Source organism: Alligator mississippiensis, chromosome 11 (assembly GCF_030867095.1).
Source record: "Alligator mississippiensis isolate rAllMis1 chromosome 11, rAllMis1, whole genome shotgun sequence".
NCBI lineage: Eukaryota > Metazoa > Chordata > Crocodylia > Alligatoridae > Alligator > Alligator mississippiensis.
In genome coordinates this window covers 29,774,455-29,800,966 of record NC_081834.1, presented here as the reverse complement: position 1 = coordinate 29,800,966, position 26,512 = coordinate 29,774,455, and the positions used below count along the sequence as shown (strand labels likewise).

Here is a 26,512-nt window from a genome sequence, read left to right as displayed (position 1 = left end):
TAAAGAAAAAAAAATTTACCTAGCTCCAGATCCTGTAAACACATCTAAAAAAGCAGACCTACACCTGCACAACTCTTGACTTGCATGAGGCTCTTCATGGGCACAAGAGCCCTTAACCAGTTTCAACTTTTGAATTTCCTTGTATTAAAAACATGCAAAAACTAAAGTTTCCTCTTCCCACATATCTATTTAAATGGGCAATTTATTTTCTGTTCTTTTTTCATTCAAGAACAGAGAAAAATGAGATTTTTCTTACCATGACACCCACCCCTTCTCCCTTATCTGCAACACAAAAAACATTAGGCCAAAAGCTCATGTTTCAGAAAGTTATATCTACATGAAAAAGATGACCCATTATTTAATTTTAACTAAAAAAGTACTTCAGAAGGAAAACCATTCAGGAAAAAAAAAATCACAAAATGTTATCATCATGCTAGGAAATACTGAACACAAAAGCGATTGTATTGTCATACGCATCCTGCCCACTATATTTGTATGAATCCATAAAACAACTATGCAGATGTAAAATCTATGAAACAAACCAAAGGCAGTGTTGGGTTTTAGTGGGGGCTGGTTGCGGGGGGGTATGCTTTGTTTACTGACCGGAACATATTTGCAGAATAGATTTTGCAGTTCACTGAACAGTGAACAATGGGATTTTAGAAAACTAATTGGGCAGTAACAGTTGCTGTGGTCTTCCAACTGCAATACACAGCTAGTATTTCTGCAAAGCCTCCTAGCCCAATTAACCTTGTTCTTGCAAGAACCACAAGGGGCAGCAGATCTCACACATTTAAAAATACACAGTATTTCACACATCTGTTTACATGGGAATTTTGTTCACTATGATTTAGTTAATATGATTAAGAAGTCACATAGGTTTCATACAACGATGATGGTAAACATACTAAACTGAATTAAGTAGTTCAGAAACTCTTTTAATCCAAGAGACAGAAATAGCCATTGAGTTACAGCACTAAACCAATTTTGGCATGATTATGTTAATTAAAAAAAGATGATAAGGTATATCAAATATAGCTTGGACACAAGAGCTCACTAAATACAAAACAGCATTCAAGCTTTAAAACAATACATATGCTGACATTACAGAAAAATAAACTATTTTTCATTTGTTTATTAAAAATATGAATAAAGTAAATTATTAAAGTAAATTAATGAAGTAAAATAAAAACATATATTGACAACTAGGAACCTAGCAAAACAGATGCTGAAATCACTGCACTGGTAAGCAACTTGTCTTCCTAGAATAATTACAATATGCCAAATATAAATTTGTGATTGTATGATTTCCAATAGTTTAATAACTCATTGCTAACCTCTTACTGATTTTACCAGCAGAAACACACTTCTCAACTCTCTCTACATTGAATGAATGTAAAAAAATTAATACTCTAATCTACGTGCTAGGGATTTTTTTCCAGATAGGCACTTCAGAGACCCAAGAGCTAAGTAAATTTTGAAATGTGATAGCTCCACACAAGAGACTCTGAATTATGTTCAGTGCATCGGTCATGTGCTACTACCTCATTTGTGTTTGGAATTCCAGTCACAGTTAAACCCAGAACACTGGGTCAGTATGGATGTGCACAGAGTACACATTAACCAAACTCCATTTAAAGGTTCAGATTATCCCTTAATCCCAGAATGAGCGTGACATGTGGAAGAGTGAAACAAGCTTTCCCCATTGTTCGTTTCCCATGCAACTGACAAGAACAATTTAATAATTTTGCTACTCCTTCTGTATACCTTCAGGAGTGAAAACTACCTCTAAAGTCCCTTCCAATGGCCAGAGCATTACAAGATCTTTTTTTCCCAATCCCTTCATAAAACGTATTTCCTCCACTAGGACTTCAAACAATTCCATGTTTATCCAAATCCAAGAAGGCTTTGAATTTAAGATGACCCCTCAATAATTAGATTTTATACATGGAAAATTATAAATGTTATATTTTTCCATGTGTAAAATCTAATTAATGAAGGATGCCTGAAATTCATTCCCCCACTTCAATAGTGACGAAAGCAGCAACAGGGAGCAAGGGGCCAGAAGCCTGCCCATTTCTCCCCTACCCCATGTCTCTCTCATGCCTACCCCCTACCACCTGCCCATCTCCTGCTTCCCTGTCCTACGCCTGTGCCTGCCCTACTCCACTCCCTACCCACCCCTCAGGGGCAGTCAGCAGCAGTGCAGGCCCAGCCAGGCCCCAGCCCAGCCCATTCCCTGTCTCCCTCCTACAGCCTCCCCCCTGCCCCACTTTACCTATTGCTGAAGCTCTGCTCCAACTCTGGGTCACTTGGCAGCAGCAGAACCCCAGCCCAGCCTGGCCAGAGAGAAGCAACAGCAGCTCCCAGCCAGGCAGTGTTGGGGCTGGAAGGACTAGAGCCAGAGCAGAAGGTAATGGGGGAGAGAGCCGCTGAGGGGAAGGGACCAGAGGGTGGGGAAAGCAGGCACAAGCACAAGAAGCAAGGGTGGGGAGGCACGGTATAAATTCTCCCCTCCCTCCCCCACCCAAGTCTCCCTGCCTTCCCCCCACCCACGTACCCTCTCCCGCACCAAACAAGCCATTCCAGGTTGGGCCAGGCAGCAGTTCAGCTACAGTTTCAGACCAGGGACCAGGAGGAACTAGAGCTGAGCCACTGCCTGCCCTGGACTGGAACTCGAATTCAAGACAAGGTCTTTCTTCCCCCATGCTGACTGAGGGAAAAATACTTCATACTGGATTCAGGTAAATACAGTAGTTCCCCAATTAATTAGGCTTTTTTTTAAAAAGGAAACTTTCACCTTATCTATTTCACTGGTGATCATATGTCTGACCTGTGTTGACTGCCATAGGTATTTTGTAGGCATTTAAACAAGTAGCTATGCAGAACCATGCTAAGCACCCAACAAAAATTAGCAATAATTTTCTACCCAAACTTCCTACCTTTGCTTCTTCCTCTTGTGCTTTTTTCACAATTGCTTGCAACTGCACTTCACGTTTGAATTCCGCATGGAGGAGTTTTTCCTCCATCATCCTGCGTCTTTGGTCCAATAACTCCTCTTTCCACTTTCGCACATCTTTCTCCTAACCACAGAGAGAATAATATTAGTATATTACTAATAAAATGCCATAGTTAACGTACATATTTTTCTCAGTACTTTTTCCTTTATATGCTTTATCTGTAAGAAAATGTAAAGCTGTCCTGCAGGGACTTCAGTCTAACTCAGAAGGGACTAGTTAACTAAGCCAGCAGTGTAACTGACAGGGGGCAACCACAGCAGCAGCCCCAGGCACTGCTTTTAGGAGAGCGGAAAGGCCTGAGCAAAAATAGCCATGATCACAGCAGTTGATCACACCACTGTGACTGGTCCTGAGGCAGCCAGTGCTGCTGCAGACATCATGCAGCTTCACTGAACTAAACACTAAATGTCTGAGAGATCTTTGGATGGTCTCAGCATATATAGCACTTCCAAGAGTAAAGTAGAGTTACTATGGGATTTTGTCATAAATCTTATAGCTCTTCATCATTTAATAATAACCGTGTTTAATGATTTCACAAGTCTAATGTAATACTGTGTACAGAATGATAAAAGCCTTTTGCTTTAGGAAATGCAACAAAATCCAAAGGAATTTTGAACCATCAGGCAATATTTTAAAGCTGGGTAACATTTGCATAGCACAAATATAAAACATGTGCAGAATGCATTTTCGATATTCTCTTTATCTTACTGTCACATCACTCCAGAGATTTAAAGCAATTATAAATCTGATTTAACCAAGCCCCAAGTCTTTTCCTTAATCTTCCCAGTCACACTAGGATCTTTTGGAGATGAAACCAATCCCTGGGATACACAGGGAAATCCCCATTAAAAGCGTGAAGTGGCATGAGTTGGGTAGGAACAGGTACCTTCACAGTTCCTGGATGCAGCTAACATTAGACGAGTTTATAGAATCTGAACTACAGACATTTTCTTTCTGATGACTCGGTTGCCTGCTTGAGGCCATGGACAGGCATTTCTTTCTAGTGGTAAGAATTTATCTGAAATACACAGGTGGCCTCGCTAGCCAGGAGGCTCTAGATCAAGGGTGGGAAAGATACGGCCCATGAGCCGTATCTAACCCATCAATTGATCCTATCTAGTCCACCAACCGCTGTTGGGAGCCTGAGGAGAGAGAGCTACACCCTCTGCTGCTCCTCCACATTCATCCTCCCCTCCACCTTCTTTTTGCTGCTGATGCTGCACAGTTCTGGCATTGTGGCCGCCAGCAGGTAGGCCTGCATGGGATGCGGTGTGATGCAGCACAAAGAGTAGCCATCTCTCCCACCCACCGTAATGAGCCGCTGCCACCATGGCACCACTAGGAGGTGACTTCATGCTGGCTTGGGGGGAGCTTGAGCTGGTCAGCCATCCCCGACTTTCCCAGTGCAGCACAGTGGCAGTAGCTCATCATGGTGGGCAGGATATCTATTTGGTGCACTGCATCATGCCCGATCCTGCATGGGCCTGGCTGCCAGTGGTCAGTGCCAGGACAGCTCAGTGACAACAGGAAGCTGGGTGGGTGACAGCGATGGACTCGGGGGAGCAGGGTGGGGAGCACAGTAGTGTTTGCTCTGTGGGGCCCAGTCTGGCCCTGGCTGCAGCACAACAGAGCAGTATAGGGTGCAGCCCTCCCTCCTCAGGCTCCCAGAGGTGGCCAGCAGGCCAGATAGGATCAACTGGCATATCACCTCCCCCAATCCTCAACTGCTGACTGAAACTTAAGTCACCCTCCAGCCCAAATATCTGGCCACCCCTGCCTTAGATGGCTGCTCCTTGGGTGACCTCACCCTTAGGGGAGATGATTAATTGACAGCCTGCCCTCTCCCCTGCCTGGGAAGGGGACAGGCTGTCAACTGGCAGATGCTGAAAAGCAGCAGCTAGCTGCCACAAATAGCTTGGGGATGATTCCATACGTAAGATGTTTCCTTTCATCCTTTCTCCCTTGCCCCATCTCTCACATTTTCCTCCATGACCCTCTTTCCCTTCTTCACCTGTTTCCTCATTCCCTAATTTGGCCCCAGAAAATGAACTAGCTAAATAAATAATGAATCAGCACAAATAAATGAATAAAAAGAAGAAAGCAAAGCTAAAATACATATGATTGTAATCATTTTGATAAACTGTATATTGTTCCCCATTTTTCCTCATTTCTTCTGTTTTTAAACTACAAGTTCTTTGCAGAAAGGCCCATGACTTCCTTTAAAGCACATAGGAAAATAGGGGCCCAATCTAGAATAAGGTCTTTTGGCATTTCTGCAATATAAACAGCAGCAATCTACAAGCCTAGTAGAAATGCAGATCATTCGTGTAATGTCCTAAGAGTATATATTCATACCCAGAAAGCAAGGTTCACTTTAGAGTTAGCTCTGACATTTAACAGCATATCATTGTTTTGGGCTAGGCAAAAACATAAGGTAATCTGAATAAAAGCAGGCTGCATCTTTTAAATGAGGAAATCTTACCCGCTCCATCAGTTTTTGAAGCTTTAGTGTTTTCTCTTCACGCAACTTTTCTCTCAGCTGTTGAGCTTTCATCTGTTTCTCTTCAAGTTTCTTTTTAGATTCTGCTATTGTTCTTTTAGTACAAATAGAGTAAAACCAGCCAATGAAACAACGGCAACTAAGTATCATCAACGAACTAAAACAATCGCACTGCTGGATGCTGTGACTTTGTCATTTATTTGATACACAATAAATGTATTTTAATATTAGCCTCCATACTGCTCCTTTTCCATATCAAAACTTTTTAGGGTTTTAACTCTTGTGCAATGCAGTTTAAAAGTAATAAACTTCATAACAACAGCCATTTGCCCTTACACAAAACACTTTTTCATTTATACACCTCAGAAAATGTTATAAAAAGTAAATGCTGGTATAATAATTTTATGCAATTGAGAAAGTGTTTCTGTTTTGCTATTCAAATCAGATAAAAATGTTAAGACCTTTTGCGAGATGGTGAAGAAAGTTTCTCATGCATGTGTATTCCATGGCCTGGAGGACGTGCAGGTTCTTCTTCTACTATATCTCCCCAGGAATTATTCTGACGCCATGATTCACGAGCTGCAAGAGAGGAAATATCACCTCTTCAGAATGAAGTTTATTGAACATGACCTGATATTTCAAAGGAACTAGGGTCATTTTTGTTCTAAATCCATACCTAAAGATGGAAAAAAGTCTTTCTTACAAACCTATTTTGTATATCAAGCTTAATATTTGAATACATAAATGTTTACCTTCATAATCTGCTAGGACATCATTCCAGTCCATAGACATGCCACAGAAAGATATACTTCCGCTGCCCATGCTAGCCTGAAATTTCAAGACATTACCATGAAATGAAAAGGTAAATGTCTAACATGATCTTACATTAGCAGAAGGGTTTCTATAATTCTGTGCAAATTTTGACTGAAGATTGAAGACAACTGGGTTGGAAATGCAAAAAGAAGGTGAACCAACAGAGGGTTTTTTTTCTTTTTATTTGTATAATTTTTATGTTTAGAAAAATGCCTGAACTAGAAATGATAGCTACGGTAGACTACACATTTGAATAATCTCGCTGAACTAAATGCTAAGGAAACTTAATTCACATGTTTGTGAAATAGGGCCTTGAATTATTAACCCTTACATTTTCAAAATGATATGTGGGCTTTTAGTAACTGAATTCTCACAAATACCAAGAGCACAGTTCTGCTACTCTTATTCATACTGGGTGTGTCTACACTTGCCTTCCAAAAGGACATACTAAATGATGGCTCAGCAACAGCCCATATTGCACTGTGTGCGCAGCGCGGTTATTTTTAGCTGCTACGTCACTGTAGCAACACACTATATTGAGGAAGCGTGTTGCTACAACATAGCTGCAGCATCATGGTTTTACAGCAAAGTACTGTCACGTGTAGACGTGCCCACTGAGTTGTAGGATCATAGAAAAGTAGAGATGGAAGGGACCTAACACGGTCATCTTGTCCAGCCCCCTGTTCAAAGCAGGATACAACAAAGACATTTTAAGCACCTAACTCCTATTTCCACCATGATTAGAAATTAGGAATTAAATACTTTTGTGGACCTGGACCTTTATACGTGAGTGGACACAGGTTTCAGTGGGTCATGGAGTAAAGAAGGTAGCACTCAGTGTGAGTAGTGGTGGGGAGGGACAGACAGAGGGGGGTAGGCAGTATGGGGTGGGGGCAGAGACTGCGGCTCCAGCCTGGAGACTGGCTCAGGGCTGTAGCTGGAGCTACAGCAGCTGCTTGCTCCCTGGCCTTGTACCTGAATCCAATGTAAGGGACTTTTTTCCCCCTCCAATGTTGGAGGGTGGGGGGAGACAGAGTAAATACGGTATACCTCATCTTGAATCTGAATATATATGGTATATTACATTTACATTCTGGTGAGGTATAATCATTAACAATTTATTTTTAAAACAGATTAAAAACTCACAGAAAAATCACTATCATTGTCCGTCTCAATGTTAATGTCATTGTTTTCTTCTGCTTCAATCTCTCTAGTGAGCTGCTCTTCTTCTGCAATAGCACTAGCTATGGCTTCTTCATTGGCCTTTTCTAGGCGGTCTGCTAACTCTTCTTTTTTAGCAAGGACTTCTGCCATAGACTGTGAAAGAAACCACAATCAGGACTGAACTGGAAATAAATAAAGTAGTTTCCAAATACTAAATACAGCTTGTGTTACACTTTTGTTTAACCCATAGTCATTCTCTGTTTCGCTGGGCTACATTTAGAGGATGCAATTAATTAATTGATACGAAAACACTGGCATTTTTGAACTGATTAATTAAAAGGCTAAGACATTTTCACACTATGTAAGGATATTAAATTTTAAATCTACATTCACATCATACCAAAAGACTACAAATAAGTACAGCATTGGTCACGGAAAGCAATGAAGTAAAAAAATTACATACCATTTTTTTCTGAATACTGCTCTCCAAAAAGCCCTTTCCTAGAGCAGTGGTTCTCAACTTTTTTATACTCATGACATCTGTCAGAAACTGCCAGCTCTTAGCTTTCACTCACTTTTTGACTATCGAAAAATAGTAATTCTTCTGTTGCAAAGAACTCAATATGCCCACAACGGGTGAGAATGTTTTTAACACTATATGAAATCTCTGGGTTTATCTTATGAATCATGCTTACATACCTAAAAGTGCAGCACCCTTGAAAGAATCTCAAAACACTCTAGGGTGCCATGGAACCATTGTTGAAAATCACTGTTCTAGAGTAAAGGTTAGGCAAAGCAGGTCCAGAAACATTACAAAAAAAAAATCAGAACTCATCATAGAGGTGATCTCTTTTATTAGACCAACTAGATGTTTGTGCAAATTTTTTTCTTTATTTGCAAGCTTTCAGGCACAGGCACCCTTCTTCAGGGATATGAGAAAAGACTGTAAAAGTACATTAAAGGCACTCAGAACCTTTCTGTATATCCACAAATGGGACCACATATACCCTTTCTTCAGTCCCTGAATGAGAATACAGAATTATTCAAAACAGAAAGGAGGATCTATGAGGGCAATGATATATTTGTTAGAGAATGTTAGTTATCAGTAACAAATCTTAGCAGAGCTTAACCTTTCAGGCTGTGCTTCTCTGGGAAATTAATAAATTTGGATGACAATGCAACATGGGCAAGAATCTGAACCTCAAAACACCAATACTTAGCTGTTTAGACATATTTTTGGTTCTTAATGACACTTTCCCTTTAAATCTCCTCCATTACTAATGTTAGTTCTGCTCTGCTACTGTTAGCAAAGCTAGAAGTGCTAAAATAGATACAACAAAGTTTTGTGCTCAAGGCATGTCAAATCAACAGTGGTAAAAGTGCTTTCATTGCTAAACAAGAAAGAAGGGTTTTTTTTGTCAAGTTCCTGGCTGCCTCTGACATCAGACACCTCTAGGGAAGACAACAGCCTAATCTGCACATCACAGCGCAACACTCTCCCACAAGGACTCTCAGATACCCAGGGGAATGAACTTCCAGCCTCTATCTCCCTTGTGCAAAATGAAGTTTATTTTCTACCTAGGACTTTTACAATCTTTGAATTCTCCTCAGCCTGAAGGAGGGTGTATGTGCCCAAAAGCCTGCAAAAAAGGATTTTTTTGCTGCTATTCACTTGGTCTAATAAAATATATCACCTCTTACCCAAGAGCTTTGTGTATCTCTTCAGTAGGCAGAGACCCATTCACTCTAGGTGCCCCAGAATTCCTGATACCAGCGAAGCTGAAAAAGTGCTAACAATGGATGCTGACAGAGGTGGGAAAGAAACAAAACAAAAAAACTAGCACTTTACCAGAAGAGGAATTGCGTCAATTTGACTTGGTTCTCCAGCATCTGTATAGCTTACGCGTTTCAGCAGGACTTTTTGGTGCTTTTGTCTAACAGCTGGTTCACTCAGCTATTAGATAAAAGTGCCAAAAAGCCCCACTGCCACACGTGAACTATGCAGATGCTGAGCAAACTGGGTCAAAGTGATAAGATTCCTCTTCTGGATATGCGCTGCACTTGTTGTGGGGGCGTGCTGAGCTAAAAGTAAAGCACTATTTGGGGTAGGGAGAGGTGCCCCATGTCCGTAAGCAGCCAAGATGGCATATTTTTCACACATTTCTCTATTGCAGATTAGTTAGCATTATGGAAGAGGTTATCAGTGAAAATACACTGCAGGAGTGTTTTTGTAAATTAGGTATTTAATCTTGCTTCTAAATCTAAAAAACAGTGTTTTTAAGTGGCATCCTTGCAGATGCGAAATGAAGAAACAACAGTGAAGCAGGTGCTTTAGAAGCTGTAGTACTTCTGGTAGAGTAAGTCTACAAATCTCTTGAACAAGGAGAGGTTCTTTTTTTTTTTATAAGACTTTTCAATAAAATGAAATATATTACTTGGATATCTACAGATTTGGTATGTTTTTTTTGAGCCAAAATGTAGCAGTGAGTATTGCACAGGTACAGTACAAAATTTGAGTTCATGCTGTATAATACTTACATTTAGTGGAATAAGGACACTCCAGAAAAGGATCAATGTTTAACCATGACTAGTCATCTGATAAAGAACATGACACTCTTCTAACCACAAAGACATGCTCAGATGACACAAAGCCACATCTCTACTCAACAGAATCTTCTAATATACGCAAAATTAAGGGGTGAAAAGAATGTGCATTCATTCCTCCTTTTCTCTGTTAAAGCCATGAAAAGGGTGACCAAATTATGAAAGATACTTCTTTTTAGGAAATTTTCTTGCACATTTCTCTGAAAACACTAAAACCAAGTCACAGACTCTTTAATGAACATCAGAAAATAAACTAATTAAAAATTGGCAGCCACATCTTGGAAGTGCTGCCCACCTACAAATTGATACCCTTTGTGCAACACAGAGCACTAAGGATAAATGTCAGATTTTAAATCAGTTTCTAACTTGCTTTTTATAGAAAGGGAAAAACTCTGTTCATGTAGCAAAGACATTTACATTGTACAGTTAAGTATTCTTCAGAAAGCTACCCCACCTGTTTAAAAATTGGTAAAAGAATCAGAAATAAATCATGTTTCAGGAAGTTATTATTTCAAAATAAATACTCATAAACAATATGACAGAGAAAACTACAAGGAAATATTTTATACAGTACAGGTTAGAAATGGCCCTGATCAAAGGGCCAGTCAGGCTTGCCAGTTGTATATGAAGGCAGAAGAGAATGGCTGAGTTGGTCTTAGTGAAACATAAATCTGACCATTTCCACATTTTTCCAAATAAGTTTTCAATTTTGACTAGCAGAATTAGGGTAATAAATACATTTAAATCTTGCTTAAAATGAGGAATAATGGAAGCAAAAATCATTCTGATTGGAAGTGAGCTCCTTCTAATCCAAATCAGTGTATTACTACACATTCAGATGAATTCAGACACTTTACTGAAATAAATTCTGAAGTTGAAGGTGCTTAGAAGCATGTAAAAACAACACTTTCCATATGACATTAGGTGTACTTTAAGGACTTTTCCACAACTCCTCTAGCAAGTTAATGGTCAGTATTGTGCAAAGTAGAATGGGAAAACCACAACACATCTATTGTTTTTTATTCAGAATTCTTGCAAGGTTTCTTACCAATCTGGCAGCACTCACATTTGAAATGTCTGAAGGGTCCATTTCACTTTCAATCTTAGCTTTCTCTGTTTGAATCTTCTCTGTACTGCCAGGATTCAGAGAGGAAGCTTCATCAATCTGTAGATTTTCTGAAGTATGTTCAGCATCTGTGAGAACTGCAGGTGTTTCAGGAGGTGTATGTAAAGAACTATCTTGCAAAAATGCATTGGTATTCCTAATATCCTCCGGTACACGTACAGCAAACTAACAAAAAGACACATTTACAAGAGGAAAAAGAGAAGTAATATGTTGATTTTCAAATATATTGCACAGGAAAAAAGAAGCTAAAATTACTGTATTCTACTTTCTGTTCATAGATTGTACAAATATTGCCATCTATAGTTACAATTACCAGACATTTTCCATTTTTGGCTGTATATAGTTTCATAGTTGATAGGGTTGGAAAAGACCTGAGCAGATCATCAAGTCCGACCCCCTGCCATGGCAGGAAAAAGTACTGGGGTCAAACGACCCCAGCAAGGTGTTTGTCTAACCTCCTCTTAAAGACCCCCAGGGTAGGAGCCAGCACCACTTCGCTTGGAAGCTGGTTCCAGATCCTAGCCACCCTGACAGTGAAGTAGCGCCTTCTGATGTCTAGCCTGAATCTACCCTCTGCCAGCTTGTGGCCGTTATTTCTAGTCACTCCTGGAAGTGTTCGTGGGAACAGGGACTCCCCCAATGCCTGTTGGTCCCCTCTGACTAGTTTGTAACAGGCCACTAGATCCCCCCTCAGCCTTCTCTTGTGGAGGCTGAACAGGTTCAGGTCCCTTAGCCTCTCCTCGTAGGGCCTGATCTGCTGCCCCCTGATCATGTGGGTGGCCCTCCTCTGGACCCTCTCCATGTTTCCACATCCCTCCTGAAGTGTGGCACCCAGAACTGGATGCAGTACTCCAACTGTGACCTGACCAGAGTCGCATAGATGGGGAGGATCACCTCCTTGGACCTGCTTGAGATGTATCTGTGGATGCATGACAAGGTACGGTTGGCCTTCCTGACCGCGTCCCCACACTGTTGGCCCATGTTCATTTTGGAATCAATAATGACTCCAAGATCCTTTTCTGCCTCTGCACTGACAAGAAGGGAGTTCCTCGGCCTGTAAGTATCCTGCTGGTTATTCCTCAAATATTAAGTTTTGCCAGTTAAACCTTTCAGTCTGAAATGTTCTGTACTGGATGCTTGCCCACAACTGATTTTTTTTTAATGTTTCAGTTAAAACAGCCCAGCCACTTCCAAGTAAAGTTTAGGGGCAAATGTTTTGCCATATTAAAATATTCTTGCAATTATTTCAGTGAAAAGCTTTGTCTCCATGCTTTGGAACAGTGATTAAGAACTGGAAATGGTTGGGAGGGGGGTTTCCAGGACAAATCTTTGGAAGAAACTTTTTTTTTAAATGTAAATGTAGACTATTTGCAATGAAGTATAGAGACCAGCATAGCGATAGCTCAAAACTATGACATTTGCTCTAGCCGTCTCTGAGAAAACAGAAACAAATATGCAGCAGCGGCAATTTTGATAAAAGACAAAAGGATTCAACCAGGATAACACATCTGAAAATACACCCTTCTTTACACTCTTTGATTTGAAGAGGAGCAATGAGAGAATGAAGGGACCTGTGATATCAAAATCAAGGCAGATATCAAAATTAAGTTACATCAGTGAGACTCAAAACAGGTTTTAGAAGGATATAAAACCTATTTCGTTTTGATGCTTATATACAACTAAAAGCTGGAGTGTGCTCTGTGAACCCTTAACCTGCTTGCAAAAGGAAGGGAGTAATCCATATAGTGACAGATAGCCAAGCCCTACCCATTCCTCAAGCCACAAAAAGAACTCACAAAAAGAATACCCCTGAGAGCACAGCTAAATGTCATAGTGCACAATATGTCTCTCTCCAGGATCCTATCAGTCCTAATTTATTCAGAAGAACCACACTGCTTTCTTTTCAGGAAGATCTAGAATGGCAGAGGTAATGGCAGACATATTTCTTTAACAATGGGACTGCATGATGTGAATGAGAACAAAATGTAGCACTATATTGTTAAATCAGTCAATGGAGTTGTTGTCTCTTGATGTAAACATAATTTGCATGATTTGGTTTATATCATCATCAACATTATTTATCTTACAGTCACTACTGCTAATATACTTATCTACAATGTTTATATTAGCTTTACTGATGTTTACAATGTAGTCAACACGGTTTACAAGAAAATCAATAAAACTACAATGCAAAATCAAAGGTAATTCTTGGAAAAAAATGTTGAAACACACAAACTCTCACCCCAAGAAGATATCAACACAATAATGAAAACAACTGCTATACACAGCTTCAAAACTATGTTTTCCTACTATAACAACACTTTAACCAATTTTTAGTGTCTTGTAAATAATTTCACCAGCATTTCCATTGTAAAAAACATTGGGGTTTTTTGTTTGTTTGTTTGTTTGTTTTTTTGGGGGGGGGAGTTAATTACATTCACTTCCAGCCAAAACTCGTTCTTTTTGACTGAAATATACTTTCTCTGAATCTAGGTTTTTACAGCACTCATACAGTAGTTCATTGTTACTAAAAAGGATAGATTTATGGTCAGATTGTACTTGGCCCCTGTTCACATGCAATAAGGAAAGGAAGGTAAGGATTTTTGCTCTGGTCCTTTGCTATTTCCCTTACCATACTGCACAGGAACCAGATAAAATTGCAGATAACAATTTTTTTTAGAGGCCAACAACTGTAAACTCCTAGCACTCCACATGGGATGCTAAACTCCACCAGAGGAGTAGAAGAAGGGGACTTCAACATCCTCAGATGTGTCAGGTATGCAGCAAGGGAGATGAGGCTGCACTCTTTTCTAGGGAGGCACAAGATATGTGCTGTGCACCAGGAAACACCAGGAGATATTGTGCCTGTGAACACCTCCTTCCCCAAAATGGGCCTCTGCCTTGATGGGACAATCAGGTCCCCAAAATTGTATGCGCACGTGCGTGTGTGTGTGTGCGTGTGTAACAGGATTATGGTGGTAAATGGTCACATTTAGCTGAAGTCTATGGAAATAGGTAACTTGATGGCACGATCAGCTAGCAACATTATATATACTGCATTTTCTCACATACAACACACACCTTTCCCCCAGAACTGGGATGTGTGTCTTAAGCAGTGAGGCTGTTTTCTGTACTGGAAAAGCAGCAAACCTAGACAAAGTGTGCATGCCATGCAGCTGCCAAGATGGCTGACACAACCTATCTGGCTTAACAAGCTGAAGAGGCAGAATCCTGTGTAAACACTCTCAAAGCCAAAGCTAGTGGCTGAGCATTGTAGCTTGTGCCTGAAGGAGCAAGTAGGCTGCTGACAGTACCTTGATCAGTGGTTCTCAACTGTTTCAGACTCAAGGTTGCCCTCAGAAAATGCCACCTTTTAATTTTCACTCATTTTTGACTACAGAAAAATAATAGAGCAATTCTATTGTAGCAAAACACTCAGAAAGCTTGTAACAGGTCAGAATGTTTATAAATTCAGAGGCTGCATCCAGGCAAGTAGGAAATGTGCATTTCCCTGGGGAGAAGTAGCAGTGGCACACCTTGTGGGAATGTGCATGCCACGTACGCTCTGGCATGGAGCACGTTACCCCTGGTGGGGTAGGGAAGGGCAGCAACTTTCCCAGGAGAAACCGAATATCTATACAAAGCCTGAGTTGTAGTCAGCTACAACATTTGAAAAGTCTTTTTTCTTTGTTTACACTCTGCCTTCCAAAAACAAGGTATGTGTTTTATTTGGGAGCATGTTTTTTAGATTCATAGATTCTAGGGTCGGAAGGGACCTCAATAGATCATCGAGTCCAACCCCCTGCATAGGCAGGAAAGAGTGCCGGATCTAGATGACCCCAGCTAGATGCCTATCTAACCTCCTCTTGAAGACCCCCAGGGTAGGGGAGAGCACCACCTCCCTTGGGAGCCCGTTCCAGACCTTGCCCACTCGAACTGTGAAGAAGTTCTTCCTAATGTCTAGTCTAAATCTGCTCTCTGCTAGCTTGTGGCCATTATTTCTTGTAACTCCCGGGGGCGCCTTGGTGAATAAAACCTCACCAATTCCCTTCTGTGCCCCCGTGATGAACTTATAGGCAGCCACAAGGTCGCCTCTCAACCTTCTCTTGCGGAGGCTAAAGCGGTCCAGGTGCCCCAGTCTCTCCTCATAGGTCTTGGCCTGCAAGCCCTTAACCATATGAGTGGCCCTTCTCTGGACCCTCTCCAGGTTATCCACATCTCTCTTGAAGTGTGGCGCCCAAAATTGAACGCAGTATTCCAACTGCGGTCTGACCAGCGCCCGATAGAGGGGAAGTATCACCTCCTTGGATCTGTTCGTCATGCATCTGCTGATACACAATAAAGTGCCATTAGCTTTTCTGATTACTTTGTCACACTGATGACTCATGTTCATCTTGGAGTCCACTAGGACTCCAAGATCCCTTTCTGCTTCCGTTCCACCAAGCAGGTCATTTCCTAGGCAGTAGGTATGCTGGACATTTTTCCTCCCTAGGTGCAGCATTTTGCACTTCTCCTTGTTGAATTGCATTCTGTTGTATGTGAGAAAATATAGTATGTGCAATAAAATACAATGTAATAGAGCAATTTATTAGGGCTGTGCGAAGCTTTGGCTGCTGATTCGATTCGGCGGAGATTTGGCCCAATTCAGTGGCCTAATCTCCAAATCCGAATTGAATCAGGAGATCGTTTCATCTCGCCAAATCAATTTGGAATCCTTCAAATAGATTCGGAAAGATTCAGCAATTCAGACACAGCTTTAAATGTTTTTTTCTACGTACCGCAAGGTACCAGGCGGCTCATGAATGCTGCAGTGCGGGGACGGATGGAGCATCCCACAGGAGCATAGGGGGTCCCCAGCACGCTTGGCAGCAGACCCGGAAGTGGACCAGAAGCACTTCTGGTCCACTTCTGGGTCCACTGGGGAGCGTGCAGGGGGGCCTCTGCTGCGCCCCCCAACCCAGCTCAGCAACTGGTACCTCCTGGGTCTGGGGGGGCACCTGGGGTCCCCCCACAGCGGATCGCCAAGCTGGAGGGGGGAGGTGCGGGCTCCCCGGCAGACCTGGAATTGGACCGGAATTACTTCTGTTCCACTTCTGGGTTCACTGCCGAGCATGCAGGGGGCCCCCCTGCACTCCTGTGGGATGCTCCATCCACCCCAGCATTGTAGCATTCACAAGCTGCGCCTGGTACCTTGAGGTATGTAGAAAAAACATTTAAAGCTGTGTCTATGGCCAAATTGCTGATTCTCTGAATCAGCATCGAATCTTCAGATTCAGATTAGACCATATAGAATCGGGGACAGTGATCCGAATCAACGGCTCGAATCACTGTCCCTGATTCCAGCCGAATCCAAATCTGAATCGAATAGGGCCCGTTTTGCACACCCCTACAATTTATATACAAAGTTGAAGACCTAACTATACAATCAAGATTATATAAATAAATGAATAAAAGCTGAAGTTTGTCAAGATATATAGATATATATTTATATATAGATATATCTATACCTACGTGTCAATATCTATACCTCTCTCTCTCTATATATATCTCTATAGAACCACAACCATATTCCACCATAACCAGTTTTTTTCCCAGCCTCCTCATGTATTAGTATAGATTGTAAAAATCAATGACCCATCTCTATCTGAAACTCTGAGATTTTAATTGCATTTGCATCATCACATTAATACCACCTGCAATGAAGTTGTTGTATATTAAAACAAAAGAGTTGTTAGAATATGTTTTTTACTTGTTTAGTCAGTTTGGAGACTATACCATTGGACATAATTACGGAGATTCATTTTTCTAAACAAACACTAGCAAGCTGCAATAACAAAGTTAAAGACATGGTGCTAAATTATACTCACTTGAGACCTTTCAGTAAGAGGATGCTCACACTGATGTGAAGAATCTTTCTGTAGAGACTCGACTGTTTTGGATGCAATATCTCCTGTGAACAAACTCTTTGGTTTGCTCTCTGATGGGATGCAGCATGTATTCTCTTTGTCACTATCATCCTTGGATCTTAATGATTCTATAGCCAAAGGAGTTTTTGTTGTCACAGCTGTCGACCGGGATCGAATAGGCCTTCCACGCTGAACTGTTTCCCATCCTTCTGCATCCTTCCTGTCTATGTGAAAAGACCCAAACACCACACCAAGAAACAGATTCATAAATACAAGTTTAACATATTTTCTAAGCTTCTCTTGTACAACAAAAAGGCATTTTCTCTTTGAAAAGAAATGGAAATCAATTAGATCATTGTTCATAAATATTTTTTCCTTCAATGAGTACTATCCATTTATGAAGTGCAAACACCATTCTCCAAACTCTTATATCAGTGGTTCTCAACTTTTTGTACAGACATCAAAATATCATGCATAGAAGTAAAACCATTGGTTTTCAAGGGGGTTATACATAAGCAAAGTTATCTGTGTGCATAACTCAGAAGCATGGTGCCACACACGAGGTCTCCTTTCCTATCCAAGGATTACATCTCAGGTTTTGATCCTCCAGTCAAAACTGTATGAAATACGTTGGAGCCTCAGTAACTTTAGTGGGCTTTTAGCAAGTGCAAAGCTGCACCAGGCAGGTTTACTTGCAATACTTTACTTGCCTTAGTCTATTAAAATGACAATATTGTATAAAATACAAGTCATCACTTCTCCACGTAAGAAGTATACTTACTTTTTGTTTTTGTCAGTGTAGATGATTAACGTATGCTACATAATTTCAATTTCCAGATAATCTCACTTTCTGAATTTCATGAAACAGAAAAATACTGCTAAGCTTGAGCTGTAAATTGCAGAAGTTGGTACACTTAGAAGAGTAGCTTCCATTAATTTATTTTAATTCTGCAGAAACATTTCTACTGATTTCATGTTTTATAAAGGTTAATTTAAAAAATAAAGCCCTAACCTTTGGCACAGGTTTGACCTGACAGAGTTCATGTAACCAGTGTTAAATAATCAGCCCCATTTGTTCAGTGTAGATACTGTCAAATGACTGAATAGCTAAATAATAAAAAGTCACCAACAGATCACAGCTTGTTGACAGATTTTGGTGAATATTTAAAAAAGTCTCCCAAGTTGCATGTGCCTGAATGATAGCAGACTCAGGCTTTTCTTAATCAGATACATTATGATTTGTATCCTACACGCAACCACCACCTCTCCATTAATAATACTTCTACTATCTCTAGTTGTTATCAGTACATTCGTTCTTAGAAATTCCTGAAAGGCTTGGTATTTAAGCTTCCATCCACCCTTCTGCTTTCAGAAGTAAGCTGATATAAATCTTCATTATAAGCATCAACTGTTTAGCATGTAAGTATATGGGCAGACTGGCTGCAATGTAATGGATCTGAGTATGCATTATCAATACAATCAATTAGGGGAAGAAATGTCATTTAATTCCAGAAAAACTATTTTGAAAATAACAGTCTCTTCTCCATTTCAAAATCTGCACCAATTCTCTGAATGTTTCCATTTTCCATTACATTTAAGATATAGAAAATTCAGTAACACTACAAATAGATTTTAAAATCTGAGAAATGAATCCTTTTAGTACCTTTAGTAACTTCTCTCTCAGGCTTTGATTCTACACACATTTAACTTAACTTCCTTGCTTAATTTTTGCATATAAGCAGTAGCAGTTCCAGGGAAACTGACAATACAACTCATGTGTAAAGTAAGGACATGTCTCAGTCTTTGCAGGACTGGGGCCCAAAAGGGGTGATGACCACAAAAAGAAACCTTAAACTGAGTTTATTTCTTAAAATTTAAAAGGCACTAAAATTAAAAAAAAGATATAAATAAATTTGTTTCTTTTACATTCTCCCTTTTAAACAAAGAATGCAAATTTTAAAAGTATCTTAACATTTAGCACTTTAAAAAAGCATGGCAAAATAAGTAACAGAGACGACTACTCTCTACCCTCTTGGAAAATAGTTTCCAGAACACACAGCTCTTCATCCTTTATGAACACTATGATCAATCATTTTATTTTAAAACAGGAAAGAAAACCACTCTTTCAAAAGGTTCCTTGTAGAAAGAAATACTATGTAGAGCTTGGAGCTAATCCATTAACCAAGGAGATGACCAACATAAACACTATCAGGTAATACAAATATTGATATAATAGAAGAAAATCATCAAAAAGAACATCCCAATATATGAATAAACTTTGAGCTCAGTACAACTAAAGAATTAATTAAGGACTATATTTTACAATATACCTTTGGAATAAATGTTTTTGAATAACCAGTCAAATAAAATATAGAAGTATTTGTAAGAAAGAATACTGGTCAGGATGGATAACAAATCATAAAATGAAACTGAAACCTCAGACTAAGCTTAGAATAGTATAGGATTTATGTTTATACAAAATCATTTCCACGCAAGGTCTCTCAAAGCTTTTTACAACAGGAAAGATGGCCATGTGGTTCAGATACAGGGGCTGGGAGCCAAAACAGAGCCAGCATTTTCAAACTTGGGTGGTTTGATAACTTACGTACACAATTACTAATTGCTTCTAGGAAAGCAATAGAGGATAGTTGTTAAAAAGTACTGGAAGCACCTAGGGAAGGTTACTGAACTGAATGACTTACCTGGTAAGGTGAACTATATATTATTCACTTTTGAGGATTTGCTTCGTGTTTGAATTACTGGATACACATTTATTCATCTCCTACCAAGCTGAATAGGAGATATATTGAGCTCCCACATGAATGGGAGCTGGAGAGAAAAGGAACTGGATGCAAAACAATAGTTCTATATTGTGTATTTATTTTCTCTCCTTCCTTCTCATATCTAACAGCCTGCATAGAAAACCAGATAAACCTGTAGAAATGTTGGAGTATATAATGAGCTGATATAAATCAGGAAGCATAATAGTGAAGTCTATATACCTACATGACAGCTGAATATCTACCCCGATTTCTTGTTTCTAAATAGATTACATGCATCTAGAATGCAAACAAATCTTAACAATATTCACAGGGTCATTTGTTTTCAATAAATCAAAAAAATGTTGTCATTGATGGTAATGCAAGACATGTAGCAAGGATAAAACAAGTTGCATAAAGCTCATTAGCCATCTATACGTGCTAAGTATCACATGCTGGTTAGATAAGCTAAGTTACCTCTTGTAGAAGATAAAATCTTGAGTTATCTTCTAAATCTTTTAATACATCAAGCAAAAAGCCTCAGGTAACCTCTATTATCCTCAGACCTACAGTAAATTTACTAAATAAATACAGGCAGCCCTTGACTTACAATGTTTTGAGATACAATGTTTCACACTTATGTTTATAAATTGACACCCTGTTTCAACTTTATGACGCCAGTTTTGACTTTACAATGCTTGATCCAATGCGACGCCACGCCACACCAGCAAACAAGTTCGCTGAATCGCTCATCTCCCTGGAGAACATTTGTCCAAACTTCCTTGGACACCTTCTTTAAGAAAGCAGACTCCAGAAAGACTCCAGAAAAACCTGCAGCCAAAACTCCTGAGAAGACTCCAGCCAAAAACCCTCCAAAAAGTCCAACCAAGAGCCTTTAAAAAGTCCAACAAAGTCACCTCAAAGAAGTCCCTCCAAATCAATATGATTGCTATTTACAATATAAATACATTAATGTAGCTATATTACTCATCTATAATTGATTGAGTACAAAATTCTGGAGTATTTTTGGTGAAAATAGGGTATCGGGCCTTAGTTCAAGAACAAATCCCCCATTTATAACATTGTTTCTTATGAGAAAAGCGGTTCCAAGTTACAATGTTTTGACTTAACGGTTTTCAGGAAGCAATTGGGTTGTAAGTCCAAGGACTGCCTGTAGATACCTTACTTGGACTGCTTAGCTGCTTCCTTGGTATCTAGATTGTTGAGAGAATTGTAGCTCACTTTTAGGTGCTCTAAAATTGTATTTGTTGTTCTAATATTATACTATATTGCATTATTATTTGAATAACACCACCACCACCACCACATTGCTATAATACTAGTATATTATATTTATTATTACCATTTTAAGGACCCCTCTAGTAAAAGCCAGATATATACAAGTTTATTTATTTATTAAAACATCCATTGACTGTCACAGGTTCACAATTTTTACTTGAGCATTACACCCAAAAACTTGAACAGAACAGAAATTTACCTACAGCATTTGATAGCACACTGGCAATTTGGTAAAGCTACCCAAATAAAACATAATTGTAAAGTTTACATAAAGTGTAAATATTTCTGCAGAGTTCTCAAGTAATTACCGATAGATGCAACACTGGAGGTTTTTTATGACCAACACTTGATATCTATTCATGTGCTCCAAAGTTTGTTTGTTTTATCTTTTCCATTTCTAAATTTCTCATCAGTCATGTATTCCTGGTCATTTTCAGCTATGCTTACATTAACAAAAATTGTGCGGCACTAATACCTTTACTGACATCTGATCATACAGCTTTTGATTTTAAATACATTTACTACTCACCAGGGTATCATCCCTGGTTCATAATAACTTCTTTCCAAGACTGGAATTCTTTTCATAGAGTTCACTAGCCAGTTCCACGTGCTAAGTATCACATGCTGGATTTGGTTACTTGCCCAGTTTAGTTAATGAATAATTCATTTGACTACTCTGATCATTCTCTAGTTTCATTTGAACTTCCCTGTCTCTCCTTGCTCTTGTATTACATGGAAGTGACAAGCCATCTGTCATGTTGGGGCCCTCATAGCCACGTGGGCTGCCTTCTTTCAAAGTTACTCCATCTGGAAGAATTGTCCAGCAGATTTATCAACAACACAAATGTACCCAAGTATTTGTAATACTCTAAGGAGTTCTGCCTCATGAGACTTATGTTCCCTTAAAAAAAAATCTCTTTACCAGTGATATATTACCTATTACTTGGCCTTCCTCATTCATTACTAAACTTTCAGCTCCAAATAAGGTACCTTTCATTATTTTTTACTACATCTTCAGCAATATTATTGTAGGCACTGTGGTGGAACTATGGAGAACTACGATTACATGAAGCTGGAAGAAATTGATCTATACACCTGAACACAGAAGGAAATTAAATGATTTTTCCACAACTTCTCTCAGGTCTGAGATAGAAGTGTTGGATGGAAAACAGAAAAAAAAGAATGTGAAAGAAAATACAGTTAAAAAGTTGACAGTGATAACAACAGTTTCTCTACATGAGTTGTTTCAGGTGGGTACTGGCAGAACTGTTAAAGAACTGTTAAGAAATCTAAATGGTCTAAGTACTATTAACAACCATGTAAAAAAATAATAGAAATGAGGAGGAAAAGGAGAAGAGAAGCACTGTTTCCAATGGGGATTATGTGTCCTTAAAAAGCAATAAAACTCTTTTGAGAACTGAGAAGGGAACAAACTATCCCTTGATATCTTGGGGTGATATTTCTCAATATATTCCCAGGGCTGGTCTATTGACTTTGTTGACATGTAACTAGGAACAAAGATCAAGATTGCAGGAACAGAAGAACTGAACCAAAAGAAAACCTGACAAATATCACGTACTGTGAAAAAAGCACTGTCGACGAGAGAAGCAGAGGAAGAATATTTTGTCAACTGCAATTCATTCTGGCCTAGAGAGAAAATGCAGGAAGAACAAAAAGGAAAGGTACAGAGGAGATAGGAGAGGATAAGAAATACAAGAGGATTGATGGAATAAGATGCTTAGAGAAAGAAGATGTATATATCAAAGGAGAGATTGGGTAACAGATGCTTAGAACTGACACAAAGTGGTGAGAAAGATTAGAGGCCAAACAAAGTAAAAAAACAAAAACAAAGAGAGAACCAAAAGGTAACTGACAGAATGTATAACTAACCAAACTAAACATTTCAGAATCATATTAACAACATTCCTATGTTGATATTTTTCCATATCTAAACATTCAACAACAACAAAAAACAACTAAAAATTGTAGGAAAAAGACAGCATTGGCTAGTAATAGATCTACCTAAAAATACTTTCACCACAAGTTCATGTGGAAATAGAAATACGGGTGGAAGCATGAATTTGCACAGGCAGTGTATTCTCAGAGCTTCAGTGACAGTTGAGAAACCTTGTTTTCTCTTTCAATAATATATTTAAATTCCTCCCCCTTGGATACTAGTGCTCCATTAGTCACACAAAAGATTAAATGAGCAGTGACAATGGAGGAAACAGAGAACCATGCTATCCAAATAAGCACCTGACCAATTGGTTAAAAGGGAAAATAAACAGTAACAAACTTTTGTTTGTGCCATGTCCCATGAAGTTAGTTGTTTATTTTTAAAAAATAAGTGTTTTTTTTTAATTCATTGAGAAGATCCCAAATCAGACTGCCCTCTTTTTTATGGGAAGACTATTTGGAAGACTGACTGGTGATAGCTGAAGATGTTTAAACATGAGCTATAACTTTCCCAGCTCTCAAAACAACAGGGTACGCACAATTTTCACAGTCCCATTTCCCAGAACAACACAGATTTAACTCTAGTGGAGCCAGGTAATGAAGGTTTCCTTAAAACACCCCAATACTATCTTCTTGGCTGGCAACATACAAATAACATGTCCAAGAGAAAGATGTCTATATCCCCACTATGCCTGGCTGCCCATGCAGCCTTTGGAGTCCACTGCCTGTCAGTGTAGTTTATGGCAATGCTGAAGGCCATATCTCCTGTTACATAATGGAAGAGATTCATTTCCTGGGTTAAGCCAGAAGCATGCAAAGTGACAGGCACTGGCAAACCTCAACAGCAATTTTTTAAAGCTGTTACGCAATAGCCAAGTGTCATACAACCATGTAATAGAAAACAAATATAATGCTTATACAGTGTAGTTAATATAGCTGAATTCTAAAATTATCATGCTTAACAGGAAAAGAAAATAGTAATAAGTAATATACTTATGTACTTGACCTTTCAATTATGTCAATTACTGGTAATTAATTATAACATGACCATATAGTATTTAGACCACAACTGTGATGTAAGGTCAGGGTACCTGATGTCACTGTATTCAAAAGCTTAATTCCAGCAGAATTAAGCAGAACCTCTTTACCTATTCCATAAGAGACCAATGGTTCTCAAACTTTATTCGTTCAGGTATCTCCTTAAAAACTTGTGAATTGAAATGATGGAACATGAAACTCACATGACTAATATTGTACATGCATCACAACCTGGGAAACTGTGTTCTAAATAAAAGGCTCAGGACACATAATTGCAAGACTGCCTTCTATCTGGAACAGAATGTCTGGTCACAAAGGAAAAAGGACTAAAAGATTTCCCAAGAAAACAGTAACTGATAAGAAAATGACAATGAGAGATCTACAATGGGACTACTAATTGCATAGATATAATCTAATTAGCCTTCCTAACCATTTTTATCAGAGATAGTAAAGTGTTGGTCATATTTATTCCCCAATGAAATCTGAAAGCACTGGTAAAACAAAGTGACTCCCTGTTTTATCTGGTGTAAGAAAAAGAACTATTTAGTGATCTTACTATTGAAAAACAGATTAACCCAGGAAGTCTCCCACTTATGAAGATCACTCCAATTAAATCTCAAACTAATAGCTTATGAAATTAATTCAGTCACCAACCAAAAATTTCCATCATTGTTTGATAATACTTAATTAGAATCTAAAAAAAGAAACACTCTGTAGTATATTGTCCAATTTCTATAAAGCATCACTGGTATGTAGAAGGCTATGACTTGTACTTAAAGAATTCATCAGTAGTATGGAGTATATAACAGCTGAATGTCCCTGGAGGTAGAAAAAGCTCTGCCTTCAAAAAAACTGGTATACCTAACCTGTCCTGAAATTCCCCAGGGGCCACAGACTCTGCCTGCTGTAGTACCACAGATAACACTTGCTAGTGCAGAGTATTTCTTGTCCTCAAGCAGTTGTACCTCAGTACCCCCTTTTTAGACCATCTAAACTGTAAAAAACAAAAATGAAATTTCTCTCAGAAAACATAAAAATGCCTGAAGGTTATTTAAATAAAAAGGCCTGCTGAGAAGCAGAGTGAGACCAAAGACAAATGTTCCATTAAGGTTTGTGTGGGGTTTTTTTAAACTTAAATGTTGCTCAAGGATGTAGCATTATAAAACAGGGTAGAATAAGATTTGATTTTTTTTATTTTTTTTATTTTTTTTACTGTATTTCTACTTTTGACTTTTTTCTAAACAAAGTGTATTGTTACAAAACTGAATTAATTTAAATTGTAAGACATTCAGGGCACGAAACGTGTTATATTCTCCATTCATAAAATACTATGTACATTTACAACTTTATCTACTGCACATGATTTTTACTACTAGTGATAGTTTTAAAGTATAATTCATTAAATGCATCTCAACCAAGAGTTCTAGAGTTTTGCATTCCTTAAGTGTATCTTTATTTTATCTTTATCTTATAATAGTCTTCCTTTAAAATATTAAATTAGAAACACTTAAAATTTTTTATTCATTTTTATTGGACTATTTCTATTAGTTCCATGCTGCGTTTGCATGAAGGAAACTGGGTCAATAGATGATGAAAAGGTAAATAGGGAAAACAATCTCTGGAGAAAATCCTAAATTTCCAGTATATGCTGGTAGACAAAGAGAGGGAGGCAAAACATAAGTTCATAACCCAAAGGTAAAGGGCTTTTTAATATTTCCAACGAAACAATTGTAAAGGTTGTGAATTTAAGGTTCCTCCAAGGAGACTCTTTAAACAAAAGGAAAGAAGCTACAATTTAGCGTGGAAACTCTTGTACTTAGAGAAAGAACAAGCCATCCATTATCACTTTCTTAGAACAGTTCTAATGCTCCAGGTCTCAATGGACACATCAAACTATCATTAAGCTCTTTTGGAAAATATCAGACAAATATTATTCTTGTGGGACCATTTGTACCTTTTCAAACCCGAGAATCATAGCACTTTTTTGGTTTTTAGTTGTCATCCCAGATGCCCATGAAGTCTAAAACTCCATGGGCTTCCTTTCTAAAGAAAGGAAAATAATATTCTCCCACTCTTTCAGATCTATTGTCAGTTAGGACGATAGTGCAGCTGAATGATATTTTAAGATTGCTTCTTTTTCCTTTTTTGTGCGTATTTTAACTCCTGCAACAGAAGTAAATATGGGACAACATGTTACTGAAGACACTTTTAAAGTGGCCCAAATGCCCCAACCTTGCCTATAAAATTGAAAACGCAATTCTGGAATAACCCAATACTTGGTAGCTGGTTAAATTTTGCTGTTATTTCATGTAAAGTTAAACTGGTGT

The 26,512-nt window shown here is 38.8% G+C and overlaps 1 protein-coding gene across 6 annotated transcripts in view; it reads right to left on the bottom strand.

Annotated features, from left to right (window-relative positions):
• Positions 1-26,512, bottom strand: part of SCAPER (S-phase cyclin A associated protein in the ER) — a 372,539-nt gene that overhangs the window by 268,963 nt on the left and 77,064 nt on the right. For 5 of the 6 annotated variants that reach the window (XM_059714759.1, XM_014606103.3, XM_019477699.2 and 2 more), the window contains 7 exons: positions 17,095-17,357; positions 11,150-11,392; positions 7,480-7,650; positions 6,273-6,348; positions 5,982-6,099; positions 5,503-5,614; positions 2,943-3,083 (listed from right to left, as the gene is read on the bottom strand). In XM_059714759.1, the coding sequence (XP_059570742.1) occupies positions 2,943-3,083; positions 5,503-5,614; positions 5,982-6,099; positions 6,273-6,348; positions 7,480-7,650; positions 11,150-11,392; positions 17,095-17,357 (1,124 nt within the window). The remainder of the gene's footprint in view (positions 1-2,942; positions 3,084-5,502; positions 5,615-5,981; positions 6,100-6,272; positions 6,349-7,479; positions 7,651-11,149; positions 11,393-17,094; positions 17,358-26,512) is intronic. The other variant, XM_006261352.4, reaches the window with a different exon arrangement.